The 24,192-nt window shown below is 37.3% G+C and overlaps 1 protein-coding gene, 1 long non-coding RNA gene and 1 pseudogene across 2 annotated transcripts; 2 read left to right on the top strand and 1 right to left on the bottom strand.

Annotated features, from left to right (window-relative positions):
* The first annotated feature begins 2,322 nt into the window (after positions 1-2,322).
* LOC120165278 lies at positions 2,323-4,778 on the top strand. Its single transcript, XR_005519793.1, has 3 exons — positions 2,323-2,360; positions 3,866-3,955; positions 4,739-4,778. It is a non-coding gene; the product is annotated as an uncharacterized LOC120165278 (long non-coding RNA).
* Positions 4,779-8,698: 3,920 nt separating this feature from the next.
* Positions 8,699-9,091, bottom strand: LOC120165457. The gene has a single exon (XM_039174970.1). It carries the CDS (start codon positions 9,089-9,091, stop codon positions 8,699-8,701), a length of 393 nt encoding a protein of 130 aa, XP_039030901.1.
* A 4,968-nt stretch (positions 9,092-14,059) lies between these two features.
* LOC120165456 overlaps positions 14,060-24,192 on the top strand; it is a 69,350-nt pseudogene continuing 59,217 nt past the window's right edge.

Genomic DNA, 24,192 nt, shown 5'->3' with positions numbered 1-24,192 from the left:
TAAGTTTTAAACCACCTATTATCATAATATCATTTAAGAAACACTTTCTCCTTCCCTTGGCATCGCATCCTGAGATTGCATCATCAATCTCGGAGGTTGAAAGATGACATGTACATAATGTTGCTTTCAACAAGACAAAACATTTCTCTACTAAAATCATTGATTGTTATCTTTTTTGGCCAAAGTGCGAATATTGAGGTTCTGTATACAACAATTAGATGTACTATCTGTTTCAAATCATGAGGTTGCTTCTTTATTGCTGTGGACTTTGAGTGGTTTGTTGACAGCTAAATTTCCGTATGTTGCAGGTATATGCTATTTAGAGCTTCTGTTCCTCGGCATGCCATCATATAGAAATTTGCTGGCGAGGAGATATCAAAACTTGAAGATCTAATCTCTGTTCTATCTTAAGCTTTCTAGAGGTGCTCGGGTTCCTCTAGAATATATAAGCTACCAAGATCGTCATCAGAAAAAGGTATTTTCTTGTTGGTTATGTGGTTCTCCTAATGCTGTTGTTTATACAAACTGTGGTGGTTGAAGATTGTGCATATAAGCTATTGATGAATTTGAATTTTTTTAGAAAACTGAATGGTTAAGATGTGCTTTGATCCGATCAGTATTTCTAACAGCAAATGAATATGTAATGAATTGAGATTGAGTATTGCCTTTCATTAGGCTATGAACTTTGCATGGTATTTTTTCCAACTATTACTAGGCTTGTTACGAAGGACCTGTGAATATGTCCCGAAGGACATGTGAATATGTCCCGAAGGACCTATGAAACCCTCGATTTTTGACATGCCAACTATACTTATAGCTCTCACATCATATAACATGGGCAATAATGTTATACATCATATAATAATGTACTTATGTCATTTCTCTTGTAATCACATAGGTCTTTTCTTCTATCACATATCACATGTACATATATCATTTATTAAATCATACAACCATATATATATATATATATCTTATGCATATGTTCCTAATGATTATCATGTATGGATGTTCATAACTATTGTACAATAAATACTAACATAGGAATATACTTATCACGAGTCTTATTCCTTTAAACTATATCTATAGTATGCACTCATCTCGATATCAATTAATTTCCAAATCCACCTCTATGATTTCCTTTCTTTGGATCAAATTCTAACTCAATGGTCGTTCCGGAACTTGCTTGTGCTCGATATCAACACAATCATACATATACATATCAACATTCTAATTATCATGATTTAACCCTTAATTTCTTAAGCTAAACGAGACAATCATACATATACATATCAACATTCTAATTATCATGATTTAACCCTTAATTTCTTAAGCTAAACGAAAAAGTTAATTCTATTTTTCTTTTAAAGTAGTATCGGTACCCCACACAGGGTATCGATACTTCCCTAGTTATGGTATCGATACCAATCCGGGTATCAGTACCCAATTTGCATTTCGATGTTTTTGTTTCAAGTATGGTACCGATACTGTCCTTATGGTATCGGTACCCTTGGTATCGATACTACCTTCCAAGTATCGATACCCCATGAATGCAATTCCTATTTTACTCTTGAAGTATCAGTACTGGATGAAGAAGTACCGATACCCAAAGCCCATATTTCACTTTTATACCCGAAAATTCACTCTTACTAGCTCAAACACTTCATGTTTTAATCCTTTCATACCTTTAACTCAATACACATACTTAAACCAATTTCTATTCATTCAATACATCCTTAACCTCAAAATCTCATCTTCCATATGGAAATCAATAATCAAACCAAATTCTCAACATATTCTAATTTCAATTTTATCACTTCATATCTCTTAATTCAACCATTGACAAGTCAAATTTAGTTTCTAATTCTACTTATTACCTTTTTTCCAAAATTTCATTTAAAAATTCATTATCTTTAATCTCTCCTAACTCCTTCATATTTAAAGTTAACTTAAGTTTTCCTTAAGCTTAAGTATCACCTAAGGATCATAACCCAAACTTAAATTCAAGGAATAATTAGCTAACAAGAAAACTCACCTTAACAACTTGGGTTCACGGTTGAAAGAAAGAAGAAGATGAAGATAACTTTGGATCTTTTCTTTTCCTCTTCGACATATCCCACATGTATATATTCTTACCATAAACCAAATTTTAATTTATTTCTTGATCAAATGACCCTTTTACCCTTCCATTATTCCTTCTTTTCCATTTATTCCTACACCAAGTTTACAATATAAATCCCTGAACTGTTCAATTTATCTAATTTAGTCACTAATTATGAAGTTTTACAATTTGGTCACTAACCCGGTATTGAGGATGTTACACATCAAGTGCATCTGCCTTTTTCCTTCCTCTAGAACGAGTGAGTACTGAGTAGTATTTTAACTGCTTGACCTTTTGTGCCCTGCTTCTGGTATTATCCAATTTTTTTTGGAATGAACTCAATTAAAAGATTTAAACACCATGGCTCATGTAATGCATACTTTCTATGATTTCTTAGAATTGGCTACCTTAGGGAGTGACTAAAAGATCTGGACCTATACACTTGAAACTGTTACGGTTGGTTAATTAATAGTAATGTTATGTTAGGTTAGTTATTTTTAGGAAAATATTTATTATTTTATTATGGAAGTATTAAAGATATTATTTATGAATATCTTATGCTATTAGAAGTCTTTCCTTAGTTGAAGTCTTTGTTTTTAATTACTTTCTTAGTACTTATTTCAATTGAACTATGTATCCTCTCTATATAAGAGGTAAATTGAGAATTGAATAAAACATGTCAGAATTTTTATAAAAAACCCTAAAAGATCTTTCTCTCTCTTTTAACTTGTCCTAAAAGTTTTGGTCTCCCTTTGATGAGCTGAGAGGTTTCAGTCTCCCTCCGACGAGCTGAATCATTAACACGAAATACAAGATCACAAGATAGTAACAGAAACCATTTCTGTTGTTACCCTTGGAAAGGTCTAATCATTAATAAAATTTGTATTAATGAGGAAGCTGATAGTTTAACTAAAACAGGCATAGGCTAGTGTAAGGTCAGGTGCTTTGGTTGTGTTAGGTGGATGTCTGTTGGAGATGTTTAATTAAGGTTCTTGTGTATTTTTTACGATCTGTACCTGGTTGTATCTTTATGTTTAGCAATAAAATTTTGGGAACTCTTTTCCTCCTTCCAATGGCCATTGAGTTTTTAGGAGCTTGATGGTTATGAAGGGGGGTTTTTAATGAGGCCCTATTCTTATAAAAAAAATTAATAGAATTTGTATTATTAATATATTATTATTTTTTGTTGTATGCCTCGTAAGTATTATTGAATTGCATTCACTTGAGATTTGCATCAGCAAATCTGGAGCTCATAAAAGTTTGTCCTTGTCTGGTTATGCTCTGTGCGTTGAAATACAAAACATATTACTTAGATAGATATATTTACTCTCTGCATTCGGTGCATCATTTTTATCTCTTTTTTTCAGATAAATGTTTTTAAAATAGAGAAGATTTCTTGATTGCAAGAATAGCATTCTCGAAGTTACCCCAGCAAGTCAATGTTGACTAGATCAGTACCTCTGTAGCCTTATAAACCATATTGAGCTGCTCAAGATTTTTTCGTAGGTTATTTGTTCATGCCATGTTTCTCTGCTTGTAATATGGGGTCAGAGCTAGCTCATTTTCCTTTTTCTGATGTATTTTCGAAGTCTGCTGATGTATCATACGTGCTTCTGAATATTGCTGTGTGAAACTCATACTCTAGAGTTTTATTTGGACTAATAGCCTTTTCAATCGGTCTCCGAACACAAAGAATTTTAATTCTTATAGTCACTACTTTCAATGAAAAATCAGATATTGAAAAATTTGTTAATTGCTTTTCAGGTTGTAAGGGCGTTAAAGTTTCTCCAGAAAGGAGGAGATTCGTACATGAGTAAGTGGGAAGCAATTTCTATTCCTCGTGGTACGCTTCAGGTTTGTTGTTTATTTTATACCTGTTGAGCTTCACTTCTGTTCTTTATTCCCTTTCTTCCTTGAATATGTAAGGTTCATTGTTGCGTTTGATGATTCGAAAGTTTGTTATTCATTTCTCTATGTTCAATTGATCATATGAAACTGAAAATCAGAACCATCATCTGTTGATTTGTTTATTTCTTATAGAGTTGATATGTTATGACTCCTCTGGATCTTGATGTTTTGCATTTTTTTAAATGGACTTGGTATTCTTGCACCTACCTCTCATTAACAAACATGAAATGCCAATAATATTAACATACAGATAGAACAGTAAATGCTCTCTTGTCCTAGAGTGAAAGAGACAATATGGAGGAGATGCAAAGAAACATGGAGAAAACATAGAGTTGAGGGTTAGAGGGGATAAAAGTTAAGATAACAGGAAAAAAGTGAGGAAGTAGTGGATCGAATATTCAATTGCAAGAGTCAATATATCGGCAAATTCTATAATGCCTAAGTTCCTACAAAATCACAAAGCCAACTATATATAGCTTACCATTCATAAATCCTAATCTCAACTTCTGATCTTCCTTTATCGCAGGCTTAGCAAAATTTTTGGATGGAGCTGTGACCATTCAAGCTCTAAAAACATTGCTAATTCCAGTCATCACTGTCACACACATCATAGTTTACCAACAGCCACAGTTGCTGATAGTTTTCTTTGTGTTTTTGCTTTTTGGCATTTCTGTCATTATTTGAGAACACACTTTAATACAAATTTAATGCAAGATTTATTTTATATAGACTACATTTGTCCATAAGGGGTTTGACGAAATCTGCCAGCTTGGTCTCCGAAGTGATACAGAGCAGGTTTCTAGTTCTTTGTTGTCCACTTTTTTGCTAGCTTTCCCATGGCTTATATTAGAAGTGTATCCTCATTTAATTTCCGTTTTCTTAATTTAGATTGCACGCCATGCGTCTGCACAAGGTGAAACTGGAATGCTTGTTGTTGACTCTGTGGTGAGCAAACTTCAGTTTTCGTCAGTCAAAATCTTCTTTAAATTTGCTCTGTTTTCTTTTAGTTTTAATATCTTCTGAATCTGAGCCTACCTGTAGGTGCCGAGTGGTCCGGCTCATAATCACTTGGAGCCGGGTGATGTGCTTGTCGGGGTGAATGGGGAGGTTTGTTATGCACTCATTCATTGAAGAAGCATGTTTTATTTTATATTTTGGAATGTTTGGATTTTCTCTTTTTTCTCCATGATCCTATATGATTTGATGGAAATAAAGTAGAGAAAAGTCAAGAAAAGAACTGCTACAAAATGGAAAAACTTGAAACGTGTAGTGTAGGAAAGTTCAATATTTCTTCATATTGATAAAAGAAAAGAAGCCTATAAATAGGCTTTACATCATAACATATTAACCACCCACGACTCTATCATCACAACTAAGTCACTAAGTCCACTACCAATTAAATAACTAATTTCTAAAGACTCACTCAAACCCACTAATAGTTACAACTTTCAATGAATGTTATTAAATATTAACTCCCTCCCTTAAACTGAAATCTGCAGATATCAGTTTAACAAGGAAGAATTAATCGTCTGCAAAATCCTCCTTTAGAGCAGCACGTGAACAAACTCCAAGTAGCTCCCTGAGCTTTTGAAATGCTGGAAATTTAAGAGGTTTTGTTAGAATATCAGTAATCTGATCTTCACTTCTGCAGTAAACCAAATTAATAACTCCATCATTCGTGAGATCCCTTAAGAAATGATACTTCACATCTATATGCTTGCTTCGACCATGTAGAACATGATTCTTTGAGAGCTTTATTGCTTAACTGTTATCACAGTAAATAAGAGTAGGCCCATCTTCTTTGAAATGCAGTTCTTCAAGAATCTTCTTTATCCAAATAGCTTGACAAGCACAAGCTGTTGCTGCAACAAATTCAGCTTCAGTGGTTGACAATGTGACGATTGGCTGCTTCTTTGATGACCATGAAACAGCTCCTGTTCCCAACATGAAAACATACCCAGATGTGCTTTTTCGATCATCAGTATCTCCTGTATAATCACTATCTGTAAAGCCAAAGAAATCTGACTTTTCTCCCTTTTTAAAGAATAGCCCAAACTCCTTAGTACCTTGCAAGTACCTAAGAATTCTTTTTGCAGCCAAAAGATGAATCTCTATTGGACACTCCATGTATCTACTAATGACACTTACAGCATGCATTATATCAGGCCTTGTTGTCAAATACATTAAGCTCCCCACAATCTGTTTGTAAAGTGTACTGTTAACCTTGTTTCCTCCCTCATCCTTGTTTAGCTTCAAACCAAACTCAGATGGTGTATTCACAGGATTACAATCCTTCATCTGAAACTTGTCCAAGATTTCTCCCACATACTTCTTTTGAGAAATAAAAATGCCAGCAGAGGATTGCAACACTTCTATGCCAAGAAAGTAATGCATCATGCCAAGATCAGACATTTCAAATTCAGCCATCATGGATTTCTTAAAGCTTTCAAACATGACTGTATTACTTCCAGTATAGATTAGATCATCCACATATAAGCAAACAATGAACATCTTCCCTCCATCTTCAATTTTTATAAAAAGTGTATATTCATGAGGACATTTTTGAAATCCTTCCTTCAAAAAATAAGTTTTTATACGATTATACCAAGCCCGTGGAGCTTGTTTTAATCCATATAGAGCTTTCTTTAACTTATACACTTTATGTTCATTGCCAATTTTTTCATAACCAGGAGGTTGATCGATAAATACCTCTTCTTTCAAATCTCCATGGAGGAAGGCTGATTTCACGTCCAACTGAAAGATAGGCCATGAGTTTTGAGCTGCCATAGCAATCACCAACCTGATTGTATCATGCCTTGCAACCGGAGCAAAAACTTCTTTATAATCAATACCAAACTCCTGCATGTAACCCTTAGCTACCAAGCGTGCCTTGTGCTTGTCAATCTCACCATTCTCCTTCAGCTTTGTCTTGTATACCCACTTTACGCCAATAGTCTTCTGCCCATTTGGAAGATCACATAGCTCCCATGTATCATTTATTTCAATGGCTGCAATTTCAGCATCCATAACCTTTCTCCATTTTGGTTCTGTGACAGCCACTTCAAAACTAGTAGGATCACAATCTGAAAACAAGGCAAAGTGGGTGAGTGGGTCTTCAGATTGATCAATTCCAGCTACCTCATAATCATGCATCCATGCTGGTCTTCTTCGAACACGTTGAGACCTTTGTGATTCAGCTGCAAGTGGGCTTTGTTCAGCTATTGGAATATTTTGAGTGACTTTCACTTCTTGCCCATCCTCCATAGGTTGCTACCCTTTCTCTTCATCATCAAAATCTGCTGGAATACTTTCTTTAACACCATTTTGATTCCATGACCAAGTGACTTCTTCATCAAATACCACATCACGGCTAATGACAATTTTCATGGTGCTAGGATTGTATAGTTTATAAGCTTTTGACTTATCACTAACACCAAGAAAAATGCATTTTTCTCCCTTATTATCTAGTTTCTTCCTCTTCTCATCTGGAATATGGGCATAGGCAATACACCCAAAAATCCGAAAATGATCTACAGCAGGTTTCCATCCGCTCCATGCTTCCTTTGGTGTCATATTTTGAACAACAAATACAGGACTTTTGTTCAATATATGAATGCTCCAATTCACTGCTTCAGGCCAGAAACTTTTTGGAATGCCACTTTTGTCAAAAGGCTTCGCACCAATGAAAAAATAAATAAATAAACCCATATCTTACGACTATAATCATCAATGAAAGTAATTATATATCTTTTACCTCCATTAGAATGTGGTGTTATTGGCCCACAAATGTCGGAATGAACAAGCTCCAATGCTTTCTTCGCTCTCCAAGATTTTCCTTGTGGGAATTGATTACGGTGTTGTTTGCTAACAACAAATTCTTCACAAACTTGAAAGGATACTGTAATTTGAGGAAGCCCTGTCACCATGTTCTTTTGTTGTAGTGTTTTCAATCCGCCAAAATTTAGATGCCCATAGCAAAAGTGCCATAGCCACGCCTCATCTTTTAATTTTGTTGAGAAGCACGTATGAGTTGTATTGTGGAGATATAGTGGGAACAAACGATTCGCCGTCATGTTAACTTCAGCAATTAACTCCAACTTTGTGTCTTGAATTTGACATACTCTATCTTTGATAGCAATCTCGTATCCTTTTTCTTGTAACTGACCCACACTAAGCAAGTTGGTCTTTAGATCTGGCACAAAATAAACATTAGCGATAGTGTGAGTGAAATTTCCTTTGGTTTGAATTGTTACTTTTCCTTTCCCATAACAGAAATTCTGGAGTTGTCACCAAACTTAACAGAGCTACGAAAAGATTCATCCAAGTCAGAAAATGAATCTTCTCTCCACACATGTGATTGCTGCAGCCAGTGTCTAAAAACCACATTTGTTGTTGAGTTTCTTCTTTCACGTGACACACCATCAAAAGAGACACATCTTCTTCATTTTTGCAAAATTAGTTTGATCTCCACTTTGTTTATTCAAATCACTTTGGCATTCTGATTTATAATGGCCATACCTATGGCATCTGAAACATTCAACATTGGACTTGTCTGCTGACTTTGATCAATAAGTTATCGAGTGGTGGCCTCCACGTCCTCTGCCTCTTCTTTGAAATTTACTCTCCTGATGATGACTTTGTTGTTGGTTCCCACGTTCATTATTGTTTCTGCCTCCTCGACCTCTACCTTTACCCCTTCCTCTTGAGTTTGAGAAATGAGGTAAAGGTAGAAGCCTTCAAAGCTTGCTCCTCTGAAATTGAACTTCGGTTCATCTTCTGTTCATGGACCAGTAAGGAGCTCTGCAATTCATCAAGAGAAAATGTATCTATGTCTTTCGATTCTTCAATCGAACATACGACATAATCAAACTTTGGTGTCAGAGAACGCAATATCTTTTCAACAATGGTGACATCTTCCATCTTCTCACCATGAAAGCGCATTTTGTTGCTAATCTCCATAGTCCTGGCACAGTAGCTGGTGACAGATTCTCCATCCTTCATTTGTAGAGTCTCAAAATCTCTTCTCAAAGTTTGAAGCTGTGCACGCTTCATTTTAGCAGAGCCTTCATATTTTTTCTTCATGGAATCCCAAATATCTTTGGAAGTTTCTTTGCTAAGAATTATTTCCAAGATGGGACGATCAATTTCCTGGAAGAGGTAGTTTTTTGCCTTCAAATCCTTGAGTTTTCTCCCTTCCAACTCTGTTTTCTGAGTATCTGTCAAGACTGCATTAGGTGTTGTTGCTTGAATTCCAGATTCAACAATCGGCAAATACTCTTTGGACCGTAGAAAATTCTCCATTAGCATACTCCAATGATCAGAGTGACCATCAAAACGTGGGATCGCAGTCTGCACAAAATTTGAGTCTGAAGCCATCAATGCTATTTGGAAACTCTCTCTCTTGCTTTTAACCTGGCTCTGATACCACTGATGGAAATAAAGTAGAGAAAAGTCAAGAAAAGAACTGCTACAAAGTGGAAAAACTTGAAACGTGTAGTGTAGGAAAGTTCAATATTTCTTCATATTGATAAAAGAAAAGAAGCCTATAAATAGGCTTTACATCATAACGTATTAACCACCCACGACTCTATCATCACAACTAAGCCACTAACTCCACTACCAATTAAATAACTAATTTCTAAAGACTCACTCAAACCCACTAACAGTTACAATTTTCAATGAATGTTATTAAATATTAACATGATTAAGCATTTAGAGGAAGACCGGCTTTGTGTCTGGTTTGGCTAAATTTCAATATGTATATTAATATTTTGTATTAATTTATGTATGAACTTCTTCAAGAATAGTCATGAATGGATTTTGATCATATACCTATTTTTGTGTGATGACGTATATTCCTAATTGACTTCCTTCCTCTCTCTTAAGGGAACTTAGTGTTTATGTGTATGATTTATATGAAACTCTAGAAGACTTCCTACCTAGTTTTAATAGGTGATCTGTGTTGCGCTTTGGTGCTTTCAATGATTTTAAGGTGGATTTTTTATTTATGGGTTCCAACAAAACCCTTTATAGTACTTGTTCAATAAGGGTTTTTTACTATGATCACTTTTTTTATTTCTTTGAGTAAACTGGCTGTAGCAGCTTTCATTTTTCTAATAGAATTTTCTCAACATGTTATTAGCTTCAATATGTTATTGAAAATGTATTGCAGGTAATTAGTCAATTTTTGAAGTTGGAAACTTTACTTGATGACAGTGTTGAGCACAAGATAGAGTTGCAGATTGAAAGAGGTGGCACGCCATTGAGTATGCAATTAGTGGTGAAACTTCTCTCTCTCATTTATGTCTAGCTCACCATTATTCGAGGCATTTAGTTTAAATTAGATTGCATGTTACGTAGTTTGGGTTAATTATGACTTTGATTATGGTAGTACGACCCATGTACCATTGCTAATTAGCCTAATCTTGGGAATAGTTTTTAGTAGTAGTCTGAATGTGTATGTAAATTTTGATGATCAAGTTACTTTTATCTTTGTAATTGGCTAATTTGGTTGTAACAAATCCAACCTGAAGTAGTTCTTGTAAATAATAAAATTTAGGATCACCAGTTACATGTTTTCTTTTTCAAATTAATGCTCAAAAATGTAGAAAGCGATTGTGTATGTTTCTGACTCACTATTAAATATCTCTAGTAAATGATGAACTGGATATCATTTACAGAATCTGAATGTTCATTCTGTTTGTTTTTTATGCATATTCCAACTGTGGTTGTTGCTATTTTCTAACTCAAAGAATGGGTATTAGAGAAGATTATTGTGTTCTCCATTGCTCTCATTCTCTTTAAAGTATAGCTCTTACATGGTCTTTTCTTATTTAGGAAAGGGTTCTGCACCAAGATTGCAGTGTGCACCATAATGTCTCTGTCCTTGTCTTATATTTATGAATATTGTCATACCTAAGTACGGAAAATGCATCTGGTGGGGTTGGGGGGAATACTTTGTGCATGCATATATGATAACTCCGTAAAAAGGGCATATTTGGGACATTTTCACTTAAGTTATTGACTGTCAAAGAGCTCATATAGGATCATATAGATGCATTTAGGAGCATATAGTTGCATGTGGTGAAATTTTGTTTGTCACGGAATTTTATTTTGTAATCAGTGTTGCTTTATGGGGAAGGTATTTTGTTTGATGATGTGCAGGATTTGGGAGCAAGGATAAGAAAAAGGAAATTGTCATGACATGATGAGACTACTGAGCAAAATGCGATTGCCGCGACATCTCGGACGGCATTTCTGGGCAGAAAAAAGTCAAAGAATATATTTTTAGTAAGAGTCAGCTGTCATTGACTGTACGTGATTTTTGTAATAAGCTATAAAGGAGGGGCCAATTACCATCTTTACACCAACTCTCCTATAAATAGGAAATGAAGCCAGACTTTTTTGGAGAGACTTTGAAACTTTTACACAGCCGCCAAGAGCCTAAAAATTCAGAGAAAAAGATCTCTCTTTTTTCCGTCAATCGTTTTTGCCGTGGCATTCCTCCGTTGACAAGCTAGAGGGAGTGGCGAACTAGGCGTCCGATAGGAGCTAGATCGCTGGGACAGTTTGTGGTGGCCGAGGGAAGCTCCGACAGTGCACGTCGAAGGTTTTTCCTCATTCCCTTTGCTCTTTGCTTTCGTTATTTATTATTTGGGTTGTAAGGAACGAATTAACTTGCTTTGTGCTTGCTTATTTCGAACCCCACCATGAACTAATCCTATTTGGTGGGAGTTTATTTTGGATATTTAAGTTTTGCTTTAATGAATGGTTATTTTCCTATGTTATATTATGTTTTGTTTATGAAGCTTAGTGCCTTAAGGTTGTAGGAGCTACGAGAGTAACCGTTCCTTAGGAGATTACTTAGTGTTCGAGAGAATGCCTAGGTAGCACATCCTTAGTGTTCGAGAGAAGCTAGGGAGGAACCGCATAAACAAGGGGTTCTAGGTAGTAACTATGCCTAATCCACCTTAGAGATAAAACTAGGATTTCATTCGACTAAAAGGAGTTGTGAATAAGCGATAGGTTAGATGTTAATGTTGCCGCAAAAAGGTATTGCCGAGACATATCCTGTTATCTGGACCAATAGGATCCCTGCAGTAGCTAACGCCAACTAGTTTTGCCGAGGAATCTTCAACCTGCCGAGTCCCTTAACTAGAGATAACATAGGGCACCCTTAGTAAACTCTGTCGGGCATATAAGGCATAGAAGTAAGACCATTATGAGAAGTAGATTTAAAGTTTCCTAAGTAACTCCTATCACTTATTCCCATAGTAGCTTGTCGTGTGAGGAGTCTAAAGTCCTTAGAATCAAATCCAATATTTACAATTTATTTTGCCGTTACATTTTCATTTGTTTGCACTCGGCACAATTAAATTTGTCATAACATCTCAATTTGCTACCATATTACATCAGAAAATTTCACAATATCCATTCATTTTGCCACAACATTTTTATTTGTAAATAACATCACTAACTTAGGTGACATAGTAAAGCACTTTGATCAAACTTATCAATATCCTCCAATCCCTGTGGAGACGATACTCACTCATCACTGTATTACTTGTTCAATTGTGTATACTTTCACATAATTCCGCATCCATAATTAGTACTCACAAACAACTGAAAAGTTTTTGGCGTCGTTGCCAGGGATTGACAACTAGAAGTTAATTTGTTTTGTCAAAGCATTTTTATTTTACTTGTTTATTTTTATTTTTTTATAGTTTTATTTTTATTTTCCTTATCTCTTTTAGGTTTTTTACGGTGTATGACCAAAGGACAATCGAACGAGCCATTAGAACCAGTTGAACCTGAGATCGAGAGGCTTTTTAGGCAAAGAAGGCGTGCTCAACGTGCAAATATGTATCAAATCGGAAATCAAGGCATTGACCATGAGGACGATCTGAATTCCGGGGCAATTCCAATTGCTGGGAATGCAGCCCGACCTCGTGCCATTCGTGATCACTTAAACCCGATCTTAGATGACTTAAATCCTGGAATAGTGTCACCATAAATTCAGGCAACCCACTTCGAGCTCAAACCTGTCATGCTCAATATGCTGAATTTCATAGGGAAATTCGGGGGCATGCCAAATGAAGATGCCAGACAACATATTCGTAACTTCTTGGAGGTGTGCTATTCTTTTCGCCAACAAGGAGTGTACGAAGATGTCTTGAAGTTAAAGCTATTTACATATTCTCTGCGTGACCGAGAAAGAGCTTGGTTAAGTGGCATTCCAGCGGGTTCAATGGAGTCGTGGATTGATCTGTGCAAAAAAACTTTGTTGCAGTAATGCTCCGAATATGAACACCCAACTGAGGAACGACATTGCTTCCTTTCGTCAAGTTGATGACGAGTCTATGTATGAATGCTGGGATCGATATAAGGGATTGCTTCTCAAATGTTCAAATCATGGTTTTAAAGATTGGATCCAAGTGGTGATGTTCTATAATGGAGTTAATGCACCACAAGGATGATGCTCGATGCCTCGACAAATGGGACATTACTTAACAAATCACCAGAAGAGGCATTTGACATTCTGAACAGAATTGTCAACAACGATTATCAATTTCCATCTACAAGGCTTGGACTTGTGCTAAAATCACATGGAACTTTCGAGCTAGAGTCTAAGGATACGGTGTCCGCCCAACTCGCTGCTATCACCAACATGTTGAAGAATTTGCAAAGACCAAGCGAGGTGAGAGAAGTGAAGACAACCCATTCATCATGTTTATTATGCCACGACAATCACAATGAGAGTGACTGCTCGACCAATCAGGAATCTATCAACTTTGTAGGCAACTTCAATCGAGGCAACAACAACCCCTATTCTAACACATATAATCCTGGATGGCGTCAACATCTGAACTTTTCTTAGGGAAATCAAGGAACCATCAATGCTCATCAACCAGCTCGTAGTAGAATTTCAATGACTCCCAGGGATTTCAATCGAATATACCATGGCATAATTCCAACAATTGAGGGTCATCTTCATGTAACACCAGTTCTTTGGAGGCCACAATGCAAGAGTTCATAGTAACAACGAAAACAATGTTGCAAGACCATGCAACCTCCATCAAAAACCAAAGAGCCCTGCTTCAGAGCCACAGTTCATCTCTGAGGGCGTTGGAGAGTCAGGTTGGTCAGATTGTTGCGGCATTACAAGAACGACGACCAGGACATCTGCTGAGTGACACTAAAGTCACAAAACCTCATGGAAAAGAACACTGCAATGTACTAACTTTACGGAGTGGTACCCAAATTAATGTTGAAGACAAGTTTAGGGGAACATCAAAGGATAATTCACCCCCTGAGACCGTGCAACCTGAGCAGGAAGTGCCGGAAGAAGCACCAGTGGAAGATGATAAGGACAAGGGTTCTTTGAGTAAAGAAACTGAGGGGGTAAACAAAAATGCCAAGGCAAATTCTGTTCCCACCCCGTCAGTACAAGAAGTTAGACCCCCACCTCTTTTTCCACAGAGACTGGAGAAGCATAACGAGGATATTCAATTCAAGAAGTTCGTTGACATTCTGAGTCAACTTCAAATCAATGTTCCTTTTTGGAGGACATGGAACAAATGCCTACATATGCTAAGTTCCTCAAGGATATTGTGACCAAGAAAAGAAAGGCTGAGTAGTACGAGACAATTGCATGGCAAAAGAATTTTACTCATCCTTAAGCAAGCTGCCACCGAAGAGACATGATCCAGGCAGTTTTATCATCGCATGTTCGATAGGAGACAAATTTGTTGGGAAGGCATTATGTGACCTTGGCTCAAGCGTGAACTTCATGCCTAAGTCAATCTTTGTAAAGCTTGGGATAGGAAATGCGAGACCCACTTCTGTCATCTTGCAATTAGCCGATCGTTCACATGTGTGTCCTGAAGGGCAAATTGAAGGTGTCATCATGCGGGTTAACAAGTTCATTTTTCCTGTCGATTTTCTGATTCTAGACTATGAGATCGATGCCACAGCACCCATCATATTGGGGAGACCCTTCCTATCTACCGGTCGTATTCTCATCGACTGCGAGAGGGGCGAGCTGACAATGAGAGTGGCCGATCAACATGTCACTGTGAATGTCTTCCGATCCCTCAAATACATGGATAATTTGAAGAATGCCAGTGTATTTTAGAAGTGGATCTGTAATTACAAAAGAAGCAGATCAATTTTGCCATGACAATTTCACTCAGCTAGAGACTGATGAGAGGTTACTGGAAGACTTAAAGGCCGAAGAGCCTAATGATTTTTCGTCCGAGGAATAGCAGGCTAGCTTCCTCAAAGCTAGCCCAGGTACGCGTTTTGAACCTTTGAATTTTGAAGAGTTTGTTCCTCCCAAGCCCTCATTACAGCATGCTCCTACCCTATAACTTAAGAATTTGCCACATCATCTTAAATATGCTCTACCCTAACCAAGAATCTAGTTTGTTAAGTGTTTTGTCACAGTATAAGAAAGCGTTATGATGGACAATGGCAGATTTGAAGGGAATAAGTCCAACAATCTGCATGCATAAAATCATACTGGAGAATGCCATGGCAAATCCATAGAGCCGCAGCGAAGATTAAATCCAATCATGAAGCAAGTCGCTATGAAAGAGATTCTCAAATGGCTTGACACTGGAGTGATTTACCCCATTTCAGATAGTTCTTGGGTGAGTCCCATCTAATGTGTGCCAAAGAAGGGAGGCACAACCGTGGTGGCAAGCAAAGACAACGAGTTGCCACCTACACGCACTATCACCGAGTGGCGCATTTGCATGGACTACCGCAAGCTCAACAAGGCCACCAAGAAGGATCACTTCCCTTTGTCGTTCATCGATCAAATGCTGGATCGACTTGCTAGCAAGGCATTTTATTGTTTCTTGGACGGATACTCGGGGTATAATCAGATTGCAATCGCACTGGAAGACCAAGAGGAGACAACATTCACGTGTCCCTATGGCACGTATGCTTTTAAAAGAATGCCTTTTGGACTCTGTAATGCCCCAGCAACCTTTCAGCGCTGCATGCAAGCCATATTTTCAGACATGGTTGAAGACTTTCTAAAAATTTTATGGATGATTTTTCTGTTTCTGGATATGATTTACAAAAATGCCTCGGCAATTTGGCAAAGGTACTGAAGCGATGTGAGGAGGCTGATCTCGTGCTGAACTAGGAAAAATGTCACTTCATGGTGACCAAGGGTATTGTTCTTGGCTATAAAATTTCTTCAAAAGGGCATTGAGGTGGACAAAGCAAAGATTGAGGCGATCGAGAAGTTACCCGCACTAAATTCTGTCAAGGGCATTCGGAGTTTCTTGGACATACTAGATTTTATCGGAGATTATCAAGGACTTCTCCACAATATACAAGCCCTTGTGCACCCTTCTGCAATAGAACCAGTCGTTCGTGTTCGATCAGAAATGCCATGGCGCATTCAAAGAGCTGAAGCAAAAACTTATCTCTACATCGATCGTGGTTCCCCAGATTGGACATCACCATTTGAGTTGATGTGTGATGCAAGTGATTTTTCTGTGGGAGTTGTGCTTGGGTAACTAGGAGGTAAAATTTTCCATGTCATTTACTATGCTTGTTGTATATTGAATGAGGCACAATTAAACTATACTACTACTGAGAAAGAATTACTTGCCGTGGTATTTGAATTTGACAAGTTTAGGTCATACTTGATAGGCACCAAAGTCATAGTTCACACCGATCACTCAGCTATAAAATACTTAGTGAACAAGAAAGATGCCAAGCCTAGACTTATTAGGTGTATATTACTGCTGTAGGAGTTCGACTTAGAGGTAATCGATAGGAAAGGTACTGAAAACCAGGTTGCAGACCATTTATCTAGAATAGAAAATATTTCAAAATGCCTTGACATTTTTGATATTAAGGAAGAATTCCCTGATGAGAAAATTGTATATGCCACGGCAATTTCGTGGTACGCTGACCTTGTTAATTTTCTTGTTAGTGGTGTTTTCCTTATGAATTGAATAGCCAGGGCAAGAAGAAGTTTATGCATGATGCCAAGTTCTATTTTTGGGATGAGGCGTACTTGTTTAAATAATGTGCCGATCAAATGATTTGACAGTGTGTCCCCGAAGAGGAGCAACAAGATACCTTACGCCATTGCCACACAGCACCCTATGGAGGGCATTTGGAGGTGCGAGGACTGCTGCAAGGTCCTTCAATCAGGCTTCTACTGGTCATCCCTATTTAAAAATGCCCACAAATTTTGCGAAGTATGCGACAGATGCCAGCACACTGAGAACATTTTCAGACGACACAAAATGCCACTATAAAATATTTTAGAGATAGAGCTCTTCGATGTTTGGGGCATTGATTTTATGGGACCATTCCCCTCTTCTTTTGGAGACTTATACATCTTACTCACGGTGGATTACGTATCTAAGTGGGTTGAAGCGATTGTCACACCGAGAAATGACTCTAAGACGATGCTCAAGTTCCTTCACAAGAACATTTTTACTCGATTTGGAGTACCAAGAGCCATCATCAGTGACGAGGGCACCCACTTTGATAACAAGGTAATTTCCAAGGCATTACAAAAGTATGGTGACATAAAATTGCCACAGCATATCACCCACAAACTAATGGGCAAGCGGAAGTATCTAACCGTGAAATCAAGCAGATCCTCGAGAAGGTGATGAACCCTAAAGAAAAGATTAGTCCCCAAAACTGGATGAAGAACTCTGGGCATACCGGACGACATTTAAGACATATTTGGGAATTCGCCCTTCAAGATGGTATTTGGAAAAGCCTGCCACCTCCCAGTTAAGCTAGAACATAAGGCATACTGGGCAATCAAGAAGCTGAACTTTAACGCGCAACTAGTTGGGGAGAAAATGTTGCTCGACCTGAATGAGATGGAAGAGTTTCGAGCGCAAGCATATGAAAATGCCAAGCTCTACAAAGAAAAAACCAAGAAGTGGTATGACAGAATGCTTTTGGCACGACATTTTCATATTGGCCAGCAGGTGCTCTTGTTTAACTCGAGGCTCAAGCTCTTTCCTGGTAAATTGAAGTCACGATGGTCAAGACTATTCGAAGTCCACCATGTTTACCCTCATGGCACTATGGATATCAAGAACATGAACGATGGGTCCATCTTTAAAGTCAATGGACAACGTCTAAAGGCTTATCAAGGAGCTTCGCCTATGCGTGACAAATATGCATTCTTCTTGCGCAATGTCGAAATCTGCTAAGCATCTTGAGGATGTTGTTACATTTTGGATTTACTCATGTGCATAAATAAATGTTTATTTTGTTATTATTTTTATTCAGTTTCCTTTTAATTGGCTATTTTATTTTTCTTTGCAATGTTAGGATCCATCTAACTTTCAATCGTACCAGCATCAGATTCTGAACAGTCCAGCCCCACACAATTTTGAAAGCGCACATGTTGCACCTCCGCCATACCACCACAAGCATGAAGTCAAGGTACCTTGCATTGCATTGCATGTCATAACATGTAGTTTAATTTTCCTTAGTTTTTAAGCATTGAGGATAATGCTTCTCTCAAGTTTGGGGGAGGTAGGGTTCTTAAATCATTGCATGATAATATTAGTAGAATGAATATGCCATGACATTAGTAATTGGTTGAATTGGTTTTCTGGAATAAATTAAGGATGCCCGATGATGGTAAACTATTGATGGCTAGGATTGAATGTACATGACTGTTGAGGATGATAGAACCAACTCTAGGACTTGCTTCTTTGAAACCCTTGAATACACGATTGTATGTTTTTCATGCTTAAGGAACTTAGAAATTTTTTATAAGAGAATTCTTGCATGTCTTGGCATAAACGATGAAAACCCCACTTTGTAAAAAAATAAAGTTGTGAATAAATGATACGACATATCTGTAGAAGGACACTCCACTATGCTATGACATTTCCTAGAAACTATAAATAAATAAATGGAAACTATGATATATGAGTGAATGAAAGTAGTCACAGGATGACTCTACCTGACTAGCTTGGGGGTGAAAGGTATGCTCCCTTTCACCTAGAGTGTGGGATGATAGGTGTAATGGGTTGACTCCCCTTGTAGCAGTGTTAAAAAGAAAAAAAGGAAAAAGGAAAAGAAAACAATATGGGAGTAAACTTGTAAATATCGTGGCAAAACAAGAAAGCTTGCGTAGAAAATTTTTAGGTTTGTTAAGCATGGACTGGATACAAACACGTACACACCCACACAAAGAATCTTACCTTAGGGGAAAATACTTGATTTCTCAAACTAGTCTAGCATGTTGAAGCCAAATGTTCTGAGGGCTGAAATTCTATCCCACTATTCTATTTCTGAACTTGCCATTGTATTTTTATTTTGCTTAATACTATCCATTGCTTGAGGACAAGCAATAGCTTAAGTTTGGGGTGTCATAACTCCGTAAAAATGTCATATTTGGGACCTTTTCACTTAAGTTATTGACTGTCTAAGAGCTCATATAGGATCATATAGATGCATTTAGGAGCATATAGTTGCATGTGGTGAAATTTTGTTTGTCGCGACATTTTATTTTGTAATCAGTGTTGCTTTATGGGGAAGGTATTTTGTTTGATGATGTGCAGGATTTGGGAGCAAGGATAAGCAAAAGGAAATTGCCATGACATGATGAGACTACTGAGTAAAATGAGATTGCCACGACATCTCGGACGACATTTCTGGGCAGAAAAAAGTCAAAGAAGATATTTTTAGTAAGAGCCAGTTGTCATGTACTATACGTGATTTCTGTAATCAGCTATAAAAGGAGGGGCCAATTATCATCTCTACACCAACTCTCATATAAAAGGAATGAACTTTAGGGTACTAGGGTAATTTTAACACAAACCCTAGGTTTATTCTCCCCTATAAATAGGAGATGAAGCCAGACTTTTTTGGAGGGACTTTGAGACTTTTACACAACCGCCAAGAGCCTAAAAATTCGGAGAAAAATATATATATTTTTTCCATCAATCATTTTTACTGTGGCATTCCTCCATTCACAAGCTAGAGGGAGTGGCGAACTAGGTGTCCGAGAGGAGTTAGATCACTGGGACAATTCGTGGTGGCCGAGGGAAGCTTTGCCAGTGCACGTCGAAGGCTTTTCCTCCTTCCCTTTGCTCTTTGCTTTCATTATTTATTATTTGGGTTGTAAGGAACGGATTAACTTGCTTTGTGCTTGCTTATTTTGAACCCCACCATGAACTAATCCTATTTGGTGGGAGTTTATTTTGGATATTTATGTTTTGCTTTAATGAATGGTTATTTTTCTATCTTATATTCTGTTTATTTTATGAAGCTTACTGCCTTAAGGTTGTAGGAGCTACGAAAGTAGTCGTTCCTTAGGAGATTACTTAGTGTTCGAGAGAATGCCTAGGTAGCACATCCTTAGTGTTCGAGAGAAACTATGGAGGAACTGCATAAGCAAGGGGTTCTAGGTAGTAACTAGGCCTAATCTACCTTAGAGATAAGGCTAGGATTTTATTCGACTAAAAGGAGTTGTGCATGAGCGATAGGTTAGATATTAATGCTACCGCAAAAAGGTATTGCCGAGACATATCCCGTTATCTGGACCAATATGATCCCTGCAGTAGCTAACACCAACCGATTTTACCAAGGCATCTTCAACCTGTCGAGTACCTTAACTAGAGATAGCATAGAGCACCCTTAGTAAACACTTTCGGGCAGATAAGGTATAGAAGTAAGACCATTCTGAGAAGTAGACTTAAATTTTCCTAAGTAACTCCTATCACTCATTCCTATAGTAGTTTGTCGTGTGAGGAGTCTAAAGTCCTTAGAATCAAATCCAGTATTTACAATTTATTTTGTCGTTACATTTTCATTTGTTTGCACTCGACACAATTAAATTTGCCATAACATCTCAATTTGCTACCATATTACCATCACACAATTTCCACAACGTCCATTCATTTTGCCACAGCATTTTCATTTGCAAATAACAACTTTACTTAGGTGACATAGTAAAGCACTTTGATAGAACTTATCAATTTCCTCAAATCCCTGTGGAGACGATACTCACTCTTCACTGTATTACTTGTTCGATTGTGTATACTTGCACATAATTCTGCATCCATAATTAGTACTCACAAATAGTGGACAATATATTACGGTGCCTACTTTCATGGGCAACCCATTGGTATTAAAAATAACTTTTTTTATTGAATGCATTCTTTATAAACACTTTTTACTACTACTTTATCAAATAAGTAAAAACTTGATTTTTTTCCATAATATATGAAATAAGTTTTGATTTGTTGTGGAAACTGGGTTATTTTCCACACGAACGTAGTTTCAAAATTGACCTAAAATGTCAAGATCAAAACACCAAAGGTTCCACAATGGATAAACCTATCAAACTATTGAATATTGAAACACAATGGAAAACCGAATAAAAAACAATAAAGGAGATAACACACCAAATTTATGAGGTTCGACGAGAATATCGTCTACTCATCGGGCACCACACCGGATGATAACTTCACTATCAACAAATATTACAACAAATGGAATTCTTTAGAATTCCCAAAGTGAGAGAATGAAGAAAACAAGAGGAAGAGAGAACTTGTTTTTGGGATGATTTCTAATGAAATACTTAGGTTTATTTATAGTTGAGTTTTAAGGACTAAACTTATAAATAACCTAATATTTTAGGGATCAAAATGAAAAATAAGTTGACCACCTACCAAAGAATTTTCCAATAAGTTGGACACCAACCAAGATGAATTTTTTAATAAGTTGGCCACCAACCAAGATGAAATTTCCAATTTGCCAAACTTAATTTCAAGCCAAAATATAACAAATATCCACCTTGGCTTGAAATTACCAAGCCTACTCAACTTCTTCAACTCCCTATATTTCATGAAGCTCTTTTAATGTAGTGCCTCTAATTGCACTCACAAGTTTCATACACCCGAAGGTGCTCAAACTTTAAGGATGTTAATCAAGTTCAAACAATGATTGAACTTGATTATTGTTACCACCTTGGTCATCATATCTGCAGGATTTTCTGATGTCGCTATTTTATGAAGTATAATCTTTCCTTATTCAAAGAACTCATACACAAAGTGATACCTCATGTCGATATGCTTAGTCCTTGAATGGTATAATTGATTTTTCGCTAAGTGAATAGTGCTTGTTGTCACAATAGAGACTAATGTGACTTTGTACAACTCCCAAGTCTTCCATCAACCCGTTAAGCCAAATTGCTTCCTTTACAGCTTCTGAAACTGCCATGTATTCTGCCTCTGTAGTAGAACAAGCCACCGTAGATTGCAAAGTAGACTTCCAACTTACTGGGGCTTTAACAAGAGTAAACAAATACCAGTAGTTGATTGACGCTTATCCAAATCACCAGCATAGTCAGAATCAACATATCTAACCACACACTGACCAAGTGCTTCATCTTGTTCAAAAACTAAACCAACATCCACGGTTTGTTGGAGATACCGTAGAATCCATTTCACAGCTTGCCAATGTCCTTCTCCACGATCATGCATGTACCTGCTCACAACTCCAACTGCTTGTGAAATATCAAGACGCGTACACACCATTGCATACATCAAGCTCCCAACTGCACTAGCATATGGAACTTTTGCCATATACTCTCGTTCTTCGTTAGTTTTAGGAGATAATTAAGAACTAAGTTTCAAATGAGAAGCCAGTGGGATACTTACATGTTTGGTATTTTCATTTACGCCAAAACATTGTAATATCTTTCTCAATATTGTTTCTGTGTTAAACAAAGCTTCTCTTTCTGTCTATCTCTGCTTATCTCCATACCAAGAATCTTCTTGGCCTCACCTAGATCTTTCATCTCAAACTCTTGATTCAACTGAGCCTTTAATTTGTATATCTCCTTTTGACTCTTCGAAGCGATCACCATATCGTCAACGTACAAGAGAAGATAAATGAAAGATCCATCTTTGATATTTTGCAAATACACACAATGATCATATTTGCTTCTAGTGTACTTTTTCCTCCTCATAAATCTATCAAATCGCTTGTACCACTGCCTCGGAGATTGCTTCAATCCATATATCGATTTGTTCAGCTTACAAACTCATTTCTCACAACCACCATCTTTGTATCCTTCTGGTTGAGTCATATAGATCTATTCTTCTAAATCACAGTGCAAGAAAGCCGTCTTTATATCAAGTTGAACTAGCAACAAATTCAACTATGCTACCAAGGCCAACAATATTCTAACGGAGGAATGCTTCACAACATGGGAAAATACTTCATTGTAGTCGATTCCCTCATTTTGAGCGTAGCCTTTAGCTACCAACTGTGCCTTGTAGCGAATATCTTTCTTGCTATGAGATCCATCTTTCTTTGCAAATACCCACTTGCATCCAATTGCTCTTTTACCTTTCGATAATTGTGCCAGTTTCCAAGTGTTGTTCTTTTGGAGAGATTACATTTATTCATCCATGGCACTTTTCCACTTATCACTTTCCAAGCTTTGTATTATTTCTTGGTAAGTGATAGGGATATCATCATCAACAACTAGAAGAGCATAGGCCACCATATCAACAAATCAAGCAGGTCTATGAATTTCTCTCCTTGGCCTTGTAACTGCAAGTGGTTCTGGTGTCTCCAATGGTTCTTGGGTTTGAACCTCTTCATCTTTTGATTCTTCTATTGGAGTCGAAGAATCAGTTGCATCAACTTCTGGAATCATCATCTGCTGAAACTCCACATGTTTTGGAGTATGCTCCACTTGCTGCGGAGTACTACTTGTCTGGACAGCTTCATTTGTTACATTCTTTACTAGGGCAAATTCATCAAAGGTAACATCTCTGCTACAAATTATCTTCTTGGTGTTTAAACACCAAAGGCAGAATCCCTTCACTCCATGGATGATTCTCATAAAGAGAGCATTCTTTGCTCTCGGATCAAGCTTGGATTCCTTCACATGATAATAAGTAGTGGATCCAAATACAAGTAAGGAATCATAATCAGTAGCAGGTTTTCCAGACCATACCTCCAATGGTGTTTTTCCTCCTATCGTTGATGACTGCAGACGATTGATGAGATGGCCAACATATGTCACAGCCTCAGCCCAAAATTCCTTGCCTAACCCAGCATTAGACATCATACATCGAACTTTCTCCAATAGTGTTCAATTTATACGCTCTGCCACCCCATTCTGTTGTGGTGTATTTCTAACAGTGAAGTGT

The sequence above is a fragment of the Hibiscus syriacus genome, unplaced genomic scaffold (genome assembly GCF_006381635.1).
Source record: "Hibiscus syriacus cultivar Baekdansim isolate YM2019G1 unplaced genomic scaffold, ASM638163v2 tig00111582_pilon, whole genome shotgun sequence".
Taxonomy (NCBI): domain Eukaryota; kingdom Viridiplantae; phylum Streptophyta; class Magnoliopsida; order Malvales; family Malvaceae; genus Hibiscus; species Hibiscus syriacus.
Note: the sequence above shows the minus strand (reverse complement) of the source record. Positions and strands in the feature narration are given on the sequence as shown.